Source organism: Nannospalax galili, unplaced genomic scaffold (assembly GCF_000622305.1).
Source record: "Nannospalax galili isolate Female #2095 unplaced genomic scaffold, S.galili_v1.0 scaffold32, whole genome shotgun sequence".
In the NCBI taxonomy this organism is placed as follows: domain Eukaryota; kingdom Metazoa; phylum Chordata; class Mammalia; order Rodentia; family Spalacidae; genus Nannospalax; species Nannospalax galili.
In genome coordinates this window covers 1,028,395-1,040,311 of record NW_008335297.1, presented here as the reverse complement: position 1 = coordinate 1,040,311, position 11,917 = coordinate 1,028,395, and the positions used below count along the sequence as shown (strand labels likewise).

At 44.7% G+C, this 11,917-nt stretch overlaps 2 protein-coding genes and 1 pseudogene across 3 annotated transcripts in view; 1 reads left to right on the top strand and 2 right to left on the bottom strand.

Annotated features, from left to right (window-relative positions):
- Bfar (bifunctional apoptosis regulator) overlaps window positions 1–3,970 on the top strand; it is a 38,342-nt gene extending 34,372 nt beyond the window's left edge. For both annotated transcript variants that reach the window (XM_017797349.2, XM_017797348.2), the window contains 2 exons: window positions 716–918; window positions 3,221–3,970. In XM_017797349.2, the coding sequence (XP_017652838.1) occupies window positions 716–918; window positions 3,221–3,413 (396 nt within the window). In that variant the 3' untranslated portion in view covers window positions 3,414–3,970. The remainder of the gene's footprint in view (window positions 1–715; window positions 919–3,220) is intronic.
- Window positions 3,971–6,246: 2,276 nt separating this feature from the next.
- Window positions 6,247–11,917, bottom strand: part of LOC103731556 (group 10 secretory phospholipase A2) — a 22,905-nt gene continuing 17,234 nt past the window's right edge. Inside the window, exon 4 of the mRNA XM_008829896.3 lies at window positions 6,247–6,799. Coding sequence (XP_008828118.1) covers window positions 6,657–6,799 — 143 coding nt within the window. The 3' untranslated portion in view covers window positions 6,247–6,656. The remainder of the gene's footprint in view (window positions 6,800–11,917) is intronic.
- LOC115069789 lies at window positions 10,014–10,114 on the bottom strand (annotated as a pseudogene).

The window sequence follows — 11,917 nt, the reverse complement described above, 5'->3', positions numbered from 1 at the left end:
ACATAGCCTGAGAAAGGGCCTGGGCTGTGCTGGGAGGGAGGGAGGCTCAACATCTATACAATACTAAGCCAGTCCAGGCAGAGTTCTTTTATTTTTATTTATTTATTTATTTTTTTGTCTTTTTTGAGACAGGGTCTCCCTGTAGCCCCAGCTGTCCTGGAATTCACTATGTAGACCAGGCTGGCCTCAAACTTACAAAGATCTACCTGCCTCTGCCTCCCAAGTGCTGGGATTAAAGGCATGCACCACCACTCCTGGCCCATTTATCTATTTTAAAATAAATTATTACAAGGAAGATCGCTGGGTTAAATTTTTGTTTTATTTATTTATTTATTTTAATATAAGTGTTATGCCTGCATGTATGTAAGTGCATTCATGTCATGCAGTGCCTGAGGAGGACAGAGGGCGGCGTTGGACCCCCTGGAACTGATTGAACCTGGATCCTTTGCAAGAACAGCCAGTGCTCTTAACCACTTAAGTCATGCATTGTAATACATTCCTTTGATCCCAGCACTCAGAGTCCTGAGGCAGGAGGAACAAGAGTTTGAGGCCAGCCAGAGATGCTTAATAAGAGCCCGTCTCAAAAAAAAAAATTTAGGGGTTTGGGTGTGTGTGTGTCTGTGTGTGTCTGTGTGTGTACAGATGTAAAGCTTTCCTGTCATGGTTGCTTGTGCAAAGTCAGTCCTGTGATTTGGGGATTTCTGTGTTCCCCAAGGACCTGAGAGAGCCCACGTGGAGGCAGTGGAGAGAATTCCTTGTCAAGTACTCCTTCCTCCCGTACCAGCTGATTGCTGAATTTGCCTGGGACTGGCTGGAGGTCCATTACTGGACATCACGCTTCCTCATTGTCAATGCCATGCTGCTCTCAGTTCTGGAATTATTCTCTTTTTGGAGGATCTGGTCAAGAAGTGAGCTGAGGTAAGTGCTTTTATCTGGGAGATGGTAGAGCAACAAAGAGTGGGAAAGAAATGCCATGTGGGGGAAGCTCCCCTTTGAAGGATTCTCAAGCTTAAAGGGAAAAAAAGCCTAGACTTCTCAGACTCTAATTTGAGAAATAACTCCTTAAGCAAAAAATAGGCAGATGACTTCGTGTTGAGGAGGCAGGCTTCTTTGTGTACGGTGTTTTTGTTTGGTTCCTCATCTTCTTTTAGGTTTTTGTTTTGGGGGGTTTTTGGGGGGTCGTTTTGTTTTGTTTGAGATGGCTGTCTTACTAAGCGGCCTCAAATTGCCTCAGACTGATGATCATCCTTCCTCAGGCTTCTGAGTAGCTGAGGCTATAAGCATGCACGATTGCATCTGGCTCTTCACTCATCATTACAGTGTTACCACCATGCACATGTATTTATGTGTATATTTAGATACACATATACTGTGTGTATATGTGCGTGTATACACACAGCCTACAGCAGTCTCAAACTTAACAATCCTATTACCTTTATGCCCAGCCTCCTTATCTTATCCCTGTTTAATAAAGAGATCATTTCTAAGGGGGGGTGTATTTGAAAGTTTTTAATAATTGAGGAGTAAATGAAGAAGTAGGTAATTCATGGAAAGGAACAGCACAGGGAAGTACAGAGAGATATCTTGGGGAATTCTATAGACACACATTCTAATCCTGCTCTGCCACTGCTTGGAACAATAGCTTCTCTGGATTAATGTAGGAAATGAGAACATTGAGCGAGCCAGTCTTTGAGTAGATCTCTTGGTTTTAAGTGACAAGAGTCAACCTAAATTGAGTTTACCACAAAGGAAACACTGCTGTCCTTGAAGCTTCCTGCCTCTCACAGCCTGCCTCCATCTTTTGGCCTGCTTCCCTCTCCACTTTTCTCATGCTGTTTTTGGCTGCTTCAGGGTTCTACTTAGTAGTGCCAGTGGAATGCAAGCACTTCTTTCCCCATCACACTTGGAACAAATCTGAGGATCACAGCCTTTGATAGGTCCAGCTTGAGTCCCATGCCCACTCAACCCATCATTCTGCAGGGGTATGCAGGGCTCGCCTGGCCAAGCTCAAGGTATGAAGCATATATCCAACCCAGACCACATGGGAACAATATGGGAGGGAGGGGCTGGACTCAATCCCTAGTACACCCCCGCCCCCAAATAAACAAGAGAGGCATCCCCAAAGCAACTCAAGCTATTTCCAGCAGGTGATTCCAGGAAGGCAGCACATGCACTATATCTTTTCTTGACTTCCCATCACCTTTATAAGATTCTTGGCCATGTGACCAGAAGTAGCCTTGGGAGAATTTGTGAGAATCTGGCAAGGATCTCCCTCATGGATTTCCATTTGGCAAACTCACTAACTGAGGTAGAGAATATGTATGTCCATCCTTCTGCCATGACCCTGCCTTTCTATGGGGCACTACAGTTCTTACAGTGAAGAAGACAGACTATTCAGAGGACCTACAACCCTGCAGAGAAAATATGTTTAAAAATGTGTTGGGGGCTGGGGATATAGCTCAGTTGGTACACTACTTGCTTAGCATGCACAAAGCCCTGAGTTCTATCCATAGTAGAATACAAACATAGATACAAAGGTCTATACCTAAAATAGACCTTAGGAGGTAAAGGCAAGAGGAGCAGAAGTTCAAAGTCATCCTCACCTACAAAGCAAGTTTGGGGCCAGCCTGGGCTACATGAGACCTTCTATCAAAAAACAAACAAAAAAACAGCCAGACGTCAGTGGCACATGCCTATAATCCCAGCAGTTGGGGGGCAGAAGCAGGCAAACAGAGATTGAGGACTGCCTGGTCTTTATAGTGGGTTTCAGGCCAGCTGTGGATACAGGGAGGACCCCCCCCATTGCAAAAAAAACAGAATTGTAGTTGGGCCTGGTGGTGCACTCAGGAGGAAGAGGCAGGCAGATCGATGTGAGTTCAAGGCAGCCTGGTCTACATAGTGAGTTTTAAGCCAGCTGGGACTACAGGGAGACCCTGTCTCAAAACAACAAAAAAACATTCTCCCCCCCACCTCCCACAAAGCAGATAGAGTGGAGCCTATGCAGGTGTGGGACCAGGAAATAGCCCTAAGACTGTCCCTATAGGGTATATGCTTGGAGCTGAAGATAGGTTAGTCAGGCACAGGTGTTTCCCCAGGCACTGGGAACAGAGGACAGGATCTTCACAGCACAGGCAGCAGATCATCAAAGCCTAGAGGAACAGCCATAGTCTGAGCTCCAGCACATCTGAGCCTGCCCTCAATTACTCTCTTCTCTTTTCAGGACAGTGCCCCAGAGAATGTGGAGCCATTTTTGGAAAGTATCAACTCAGGGGCTTTTTGTGGCCATGTTCTGGCCCCTCATTCCTCAGTTTGTTTGCAACTGTTTATTTTACTGGGCCCTGTACTTCAATCCAATTATTAACATTGATCTTGTGGTCAAGGAAGTCCGACGGCTGGAAACCCAAGTGTTATGACTGGCAGCACCTCGACCCTGAGAGACTCCGCAGGTCTCCCGACATCTGAGCTGTGATGCTTCAAAGGGGTAAAGGAGGGAGTGGACTTCCTGTTTCTACCCCTTGTAAAGCAAGGTGCTGCTCTGTGTCAAGGTTTCAACCAGGTCCTCTTCCCTCTGTCTGTGGCACCATTGACAGCCAAGGCTGTCACCAGCACATACAGGATTCTGTGGCCAACACCAAGCCACCCCTTCTTACAGGGACTTGGGAGGGTCAAGCTACTAGGACTCAGGGTCCTCAGACACAGTGTGGGGTAACATGTCAGAAGGCCACCATGCTCAGCAGTCCCAACCTCAGTGACTGACAGACTCCACAAACCAGGTTCACTGGGGCCAGGCCTATCCTATGAGTCAAGTTTAAGAAGACAGGGATAAAGTGTCATAGGTGTAGATAGTTACGCATAAGAAATGCAAAGGAAAACCCAGAATTCAATCACAGTTGTCTTGTTGTATAGTTGGTAGGTTTCAGAGTAAACTTGGAGAAAGCTTCAGGCTTCAAGTAAAGGATACTTAGCTGTCTTTGCCGTTTCCTGTTTGTGATCATTGCTATTCCCCTTCTGTGAGCAGGGGGCTAAGCCTAGTTAGGCAACTGAAGAGCATTGTTTGGGGGTTTTATTTTGAAAAGTTTAATCTGTAATATAAATCCAGCATAGTCTTTGTTCAAGGAAACATAATCTGACCTCATACTATATAATGTATAATCGTTATTGTCCTGCTTTGAAGTGTAAACAACAGGTATAATTATGCCAAGTGCTATCATCATAAATACAGAATGAACTGAAGGGTGACCTTTATCTCTTGCCAGTGTGGATACAGCATGTATAAAGTGTGAGCTCATCATCCTTGGCCTAGTGGAAACAAGCTTGCATCCAAAGTGTGTGTGACTTGATGAACAGTTCATTATCCCTTTGTATCTCTTGAGTGAAGATTCCACTCAAACTTTGCATCTTAAGGTTAAAGAAATTACTTGAAATCAAAAATAAAGATTTTTATACAAATAAAACTTCCGTAGAATGAAAAACTGATTAAGAAATACCAAAAACAATATGCGTTGCTTGACATGATTTTATCTAGTCATACTTGAGTTTCCAGATCCATGGGATGTTGAGACAAGAGGCTGCCCAGAGGTGTTTTCAGTGAAAGGGAGAATGTTCTTCTTCCTTCTGGTTTTGCTCATCAAGCCCCAGGGCCACCTGATTTTACTGGTTCAACTCATGACGTGCATGAGATGGTCTCTGAGTCTGGGGAGGCTGTAGTGTCTGCATTCCTAGTCATAGCCCTGGGGATTCCTGGTTTTCTTCCCCATGATAAGGTAGGGGCTGGTTGACAGAGGTCCCTGTGCTGACACTGACTGGCATGGGTACAGGAGTGCCCAAGTCAGACCACACGTTGTCAGCCTCAAAGACCAGAACTCTACCTCCACCGTGGCACCCCCCCAACACTGACCCCCCACCTGCACCCATACCCTGCCTCAAAGATGAGTAATACCCACATCTGTTCTTGGGAAAGAGGCAAAGGAGATTTGACCTAAAGAAAACACATGGGCTGGATATTTGTTCCTTATTTCCCGGTAGATTGGGTATGCTCAGATCAAGGCAGACTCTGAAAACACTATCCAAATTTGGACAAGGGGAATTAAAAACAGTATTTCACGTAGCCCAGACTGACCTCAAACTGGTTGGATAGCTGAAGATTGATTACCTTAAACTTCTGATCTTCCAGCTTAGAGTGCTGGGATTACAGGTATATGTCACCACACCCAGTTTAGTGATGCTAGAGATTAAACTGGGGGCTTTGCACTTTACTAACTCAGCTGTATCTCCAGTCTAGAGGGGATTTCTTTACAAGCATTATAATGGAAACAGTCAAGGGAAACAGAAAATACCTTCAATACTCAAATGTTGACTATAAAACTTCTATTTTCTGACAGTGCCAGAGCTGAAACCCAGGGCCTCATACATGGTAGGCAAGGGCTCTGCCACTGAGCCACATCCTCAGCCTGATAAAACTCTTTAAGAAGTTTCCAAATAATTAAGTAAGAGAAGCTTATGAAAACAATAGGGCATAGTCTCAACTGCCTGGATGTTCAGGAGGTTTTGGGGGTGATATTTTTATTTTTATGTGTATGAGTGTTTTGCCTCCCATGTATGTCAGTGCACCCATGTTGTGCAGTGCTTGTGGAGAGCAGAAGTGGGTATTAGATCCTGCTTCTGGAATTACAGAGGGTTGTTTAGTGTTAGTACTAGGAATCAAACCCAGTTCCTCTGCAAGAGCAGCCAGCACTCTTAACCGCTAAGCCATCTCTCCAGCCCCTTTTTTGTTTTGTTTTGCTTTGGTATTTTGAGACAAGGTCTCCCCCTATCCTTATCTGGCCTGGAACTCTACGTAGACCAAGCTGGCCTCAATCTCCTCCTGAGGGCTGGGGTTAACAGCATGCACTGCCACACCCAGCTTCTTTTTTATTTACTATTTTATTTTTCTTGAGATATTGGGATCAAACCCAGAGCAAATGGGCAAATGCTTTAATACAGCTGTACTGCCTGCCCAGAAAATATCATTGTTTTCTTTTAAAAACCAGGTCTTAGCCATGTGTGGTGGTGCACATCTTTAATTCCAGCACTCAGGAGGCAGAGGCAGACGGATCTCTGTGAGTTGGAGTCCAGCCTGGTCTACAGAGTGAGTTCCAGGATCTTGCACTGTTGCCCAGGCTGGCCTCAAAGTCCTGGGTTCAAGTGATCTTCCAGCCTCAGCTTCCCCAGTAGAATGCTACAGGTGCATGCTACCACACCTGGCTTCCAGGAAATGAATTGTAACCGCTAAAGATGGAGTACGATAAGCCTACCCTTTATTATAGTAACAATTCTTAGACTTTAACAAGGGTGGTGCATCATGTGGCACTCTTATTACCATGACTGCTTACAGGTGCATAGCAGGTGTTCATCCACATCTGATCAGCAGTTAGCAAGTTAGAAGAGAAAGAGCACCTTTTCAGAGATGATACCAAGCCCAGGCCTAGGACTTTTGACCTTCATCAAACTAGAAACTAAACAGTCCTGAATTCCTGTTTGGAAGGAGAAAGTAAACATGAGGCTTACAGCTTTATCACTTCACCTCCGCTTCCTTCTGCAGAAAACTCAATGCTGTTGTTCATTAGTGAAAGAGAGCTTTATTTCCTTGTGCAGGTGAACATTTCAAGTTCAGCCAGTCAGTTACACTTGGGCGAATCCTCCTGACATAAAACCGAGGGGTAGAAGAGGTACTTTAAATGGTACTCCGCCCCAGAGAGGCAATAGGCAAGCTCCTCGTCACACCTGCACAGGAGTTCTTGGCATTTATTCTCTGCTGGTCCTGGAAGAAGTGGGGAAAGTGAGGTTAGAGACTTGAAGATAAATTCCAGAGAAACCAGTAAAGCTAGAGACAGGACAGGTCCTAGGCTGCACTTAAGTGACACTTGACAGTTCCTCATGAGCTCTCCAAGGACATGGCCACTCCAGGAGGCACACAGCCCCCTTTTACAGGAACAGACTTGGTGTGTCAAATGGAAAGTCCGAAGTCCATACAAGCTTTGGCCTCCTCTCTGTGTCACTATTACACTGTTGCATTGGGGAATCTGTTCAGAAAAGACAGTGGGTACCTGGTAACCATCAGACCTAGGTTTTTGATGCTTGCTCTGCTACTCTGAGCTCTGACTTTGCCTAATCTTCATTTCAGACAGAAGCACTGCTGCTGGGAGCTCAGTGGTAGCTCACTTGCCAGTGTGCATGAAGTCCTGGTTCCATCCCTACCACCAAAGAAAAAAGCAAAAACTGAAAAAAGAAGAGAATAAGATAATTCTCCACCTTGTATGGTTATTGGACAACTTGGATGAAAAAGGCTGTCAGAAAGTGCCCAGCATGGGGCTGTGATTGTAGCTTAGAGCTTAGTTGGTAGAGTGCATCCCTAGCATGCACAAAATCCTAGGTCGATCCCCAGCACCTCATAAACTGGCATAGACTATTCCTGGGGTCCCAGCACTGGGGAGGTAGAGGCAGGAAGATCAGGAATTCAAGGTCATCCTTGGCCACCTGATGAGGCCAACCTGAGCTACATGAGAAACTGCCTCAAAAACAGCAACAACAAAAGCTTGGGGCTGGAGAGATGGCTCAGCAGTTAAGAACGTGTACTAGTCTTGCAGAGGACCTCAGTTCCTTTCTCAGCACCCAGGCAGCTCAGGGAATCCAAGGCATCTGGCCTCCATGGGCACCTACACTCTCATTCACATGCGCATACCCTCTTATCCTCTTGCCTCCACTTTCCCAGTTGCTGGGATTACAGGCATATACCCCCATGCTAGGGATGGTACTCAGGACTTTATACATGCTAGACAGGCACTCTACCAACTGAGCTACAGGTACAACCCGGTTATCACCAAGAGATTAGAAATTTAAAATCATCCTTGGCTGCATAGTGAGTTCTAGGCCAGGCTAGACTAATGAGACAACAATCAGTTGGTGATATCCAATCAGTACAGGAGTGAGTTCTGCTTGTAAATTCTCTCTGGGCTGCTGGCACATTTCCACTAGGACAGAGTTCTTAGCCAACATCTCTTCCCCTCACCTGAGTTCCACCTGAGTTCTCTCTTGTACTTCCAAGTGAAATCTCTCCCACAGGCCAGCTCCTGAATATCCTTTGCCCAATACCTCCTCCATAAGAGCCTGTCTAAACCACCTGCCACAGGGAGCTTCAACAACAACTTCAGGAGCACCCCAGCTTCCACACTAGCTCCCTTACTGTGATCACAGCAGCAGGAGTGGTTCTGTGCAAATGAAAATCAGATCAAATCCCTTCTCTGCTCTAAACTTTCCCTGGCTTTATCCCAAGCAGAGGAAACCCTCCATGTCTCCATCACTCTCCAAGTGCTCTGGTCAGGGACTGCGCCAGCCACAGTCTAATATAGTTTGAATGTGAAGCGTCCCCCAGAAGGCTTGTGCTGAAAACCTGAGTTGATCCCTAGAACCCAAATGGTGGAAGGAGAGAACTGACTCCCTGACTCCCATAAGTTGTCCTCTAACCGCCACATCAGATGTACAACGTGTGTGTGTGTGTGTGTGTGTGTGTGTGTGTGTGTGTGTGTGTAACTAAGTAAAAGTAAAAGAGGAGCCCCACCTTGTATCCCTGTTCTTTTTTTAAAACAAAACCCTTACAATATAGAGCTGATAATTTTAACAATTTTTTTTGTCTTTTTGAGACAGGGTCTCCTAGCTGGCATGGAACTCAAAGATATCCTCCTGCCTCTGCCTCCTGAGTGCTGGAATTAAAGGTGAACTCCTGTCTTCATTTTAATAATTTTAAAGTATGCCATGGGGCTGAGTTCAGTAGTAGGGCACTTGCATAGTATGTACAAGGCCTTGAGTTCAATCCCAGAGCCAAGGGAAAAAATAAAAGCCTCCCACAAAGCCTAGTGGTGAACACATGTAAACCAAGCATTTGGGAGGCAGAGGCGGTAGAATTGCTGTATGAGTTGAGGGCATCCTGGTTTCAATAGCAAGTTCCAGGGCCGCCACTGGCCACATAGCTTGTTTCAAAACAAAAATGTGTGTGATGTGTGTGACTGTGTGTGTGTGTGTGTGTGTGTGTGTGTGTGTATGAGAGAGAGACAGAGAGAGAAGGAAAAAACTCTGTTAATTTGGGGGCTATGGATGCAGCTCAGTAGTTGAGTGCTCATCTAGCATGCATGAGGCACTAGGCTCAAACCCCAACACTGCATAAATAATTAGGGGGCTGAAGAGATAGCTAAGTGATTAGGAGCACTGAATGCTTTTGCAGAGGACCTGGGTTCAATTCCCAGCACCTACATGGCAGCAGCTGTTCACAACTCCAGTTCCAGGGGAATTCAATGATCTCTTCTGACATCCATGGGCTTTGCACACACAGGTGCACTTACATATATGCAGACAGTATACTCACACAAAAAAACAAATAATAGCTAGCTTATTAATTAAATGTATACAAATTCAATACATTAAATATGCTATGTATTGATTTTATTCCACATTTCTATCCTATCACCTCAAAGAAACTTCATACACCTTAAACAATCACCCTCAAACCTCCTCCCTGAGCCCCCAGGTGATTACTTGTCTGTTTTACTATTTTGGGGGCATTTTATACAAATAGATTCATGGGACCTTTTACAGCTGACTACTGTTAGTCAGAATCATGTTCCGAAGTTCACCAGATCCATGCTGTGCTTCTAGAAGCAGTTGGGGGCCAGCAAGATGACTCAGTAAACAAACGTACTTGCTGCCAAACCTGGGAACGTGAATTCAGTCCCCAGGACCCTTAGGGTGAAAGAGAACAGACTCCAACAGGGCCTTCATGCTTGTGCCCACACAGACACATAGACACAGAGAGAGAGAGAGAGAGAGAGAGAGAGAGAGAGAGAGAGAGAGACCATATAAACCAAACTACTGTGGCTTTTAATTTTTAAAATGTTTTTAATTTTTTTTTCTGGGAAATTTATCCCAAGTTATCACATTATATTTTTAGATTTTTCAACAAAAATTACAGGACATAAAAAGAAAAAAATATGGAACGCTTCACGAATTTGCGTGTCATCCTTGCGCAGGGGCCATGCTAATCACATCGTTCCAATTTTAGTATATGTGCTGCCGAAGCAAGCATGGTTTTTAATTTTTTAAAGTTTTTTATTTTTTATTGGGGGGGCACATACATACCACAATGGAAAACAGAGGATAAATCGTAGGGGTCAGTTCTTTCGTTTCACCTTGTGGGTCCTGGAAATTAAACTTAGGTCAGCAAGCACTTTCACCCAGTAAGCCATCTTGCTGGCCCACAACTGTGTTTTATTCCTGTTTTACTGATAAGAAAAGTGAGGCCCAGAGGGATTCAGTAGCTCAGCCAAGGTCAAACCTGAAAAGGAGTGGACCAGTATTCTAACCTAGGATCAATTTTCTCCCTGGGCAAGAAAAATTCTTCTAAAAGCAAGATAAGCTCAGTGCTTTGTGGTGAACAGAATCCAAAGAAATCTTACTGTTCAAGAAGAATAAGAATGTGGAAGGAGCCGGATGTGGTAGTGCATGCCTTTAATCCCAGCACTCCAGAGGCAGATCTCTGTAAGATCAAAGCCAATCTGGTCTGGTCTACATAGCAAGTAGCCCTAGCTGGGGCTACAGGGAAGACCTGTCTCAAAAAAAAAAAAATTAATAAAACAGTGGAAAGAGTTGGTGGTGCACATCTGTAATCCCAGCAGTCAAGAGGCTAAGACAAATTCAAGGCTGCTGAGGCTAACATAGTGAGTTCTAGGTCACCCTAGGTTATAGTGTGAGACCCTTATCTCAAAACTAAATAAGGAAAATATATAAAAAGGAAAAGGAAAAATAGCTCCCATGGGTTATACTTAAAATTAGAGCCTGCTAGTAAATATTATTATAGATGAAGTTTTTAAAAATATTTGTCAGCCCCATAAATGGAAAATGGGCCAAACCTGTAATTAAATAAACAACTATGTTCAGAGTATTTCCAACAGAATAAGAAAATATTTTTAGTTGGAAATACATAATAGAGACCTTGGTTCTTTTTGTGTGGCTCAGGGAGAGAGCAGTGAAAATAGGCACAGACTCTACCAGCATACACTCCAGTAAACATTTCATAAACACCATTTCCACATGGGTGGGGTGAGCTTAACATGAAAACTGAAGGGAAAAGTAGAAAAGCTTTAAGAGATTTCCCCTCAAAGCCTCATTTCACCTCTTTGCCCATACTGGAAAGGAGCACTTCATGAACAAATCACTTCCTCCCCCTGGGCCTCAGTTTCCTCAATTCAAAAGAAAGATGTGTAACTCAGATAGAGTGTTTGCCTTGCATGCATGAAGCCCTGAGTTTATCCCCAGCACCTCATAAACCAGGCATCATGGTACATGCTTGTGTAATCTGGAGGTAGAGATCAGAAGTTCAGGGTCAGCCTTGCTACATAGTGAGTTCAAAGTCAGCTTTGGGACACTTGAAGCCCGAGAAGGAGGAGGGAGGGAGGGAGGGGGAGGGAGGAAGGGAGAGGGGAGAGAGAGGAGAAAAGAGAGGAAGAAGGAGGAGGAAGGGAGGGAAGGAGAGAGAGAGGAGAAAGAGAAATGAGATGATTTAATGCCTGGGACCTATCCAGTCCTAAAAATGAATTATGATGACTCCATAGTGATTAGCTTTATTCCTTTTAAAAAATTTGCTTGCTCCTTGCCCTCCTAGGTTGATTAGTTCCCAGGGACTATGAGCATCTTGCAAAACGTTCTGTAATGGTGGTGGGTCGTCTGACCTCTTGATCAAGGAGGCCAAGGAGACCCCACCAGATGGGCTTGAACCAGTGTCCAGTCTATAAAGAGGAGGGTCAACACGGAGGAACCATTTCCTCCATGCTTCCAAGAGAAGCCAACAATGGTCGAGTAGGACCTTTGACTTATCTTCACATGGATGGAA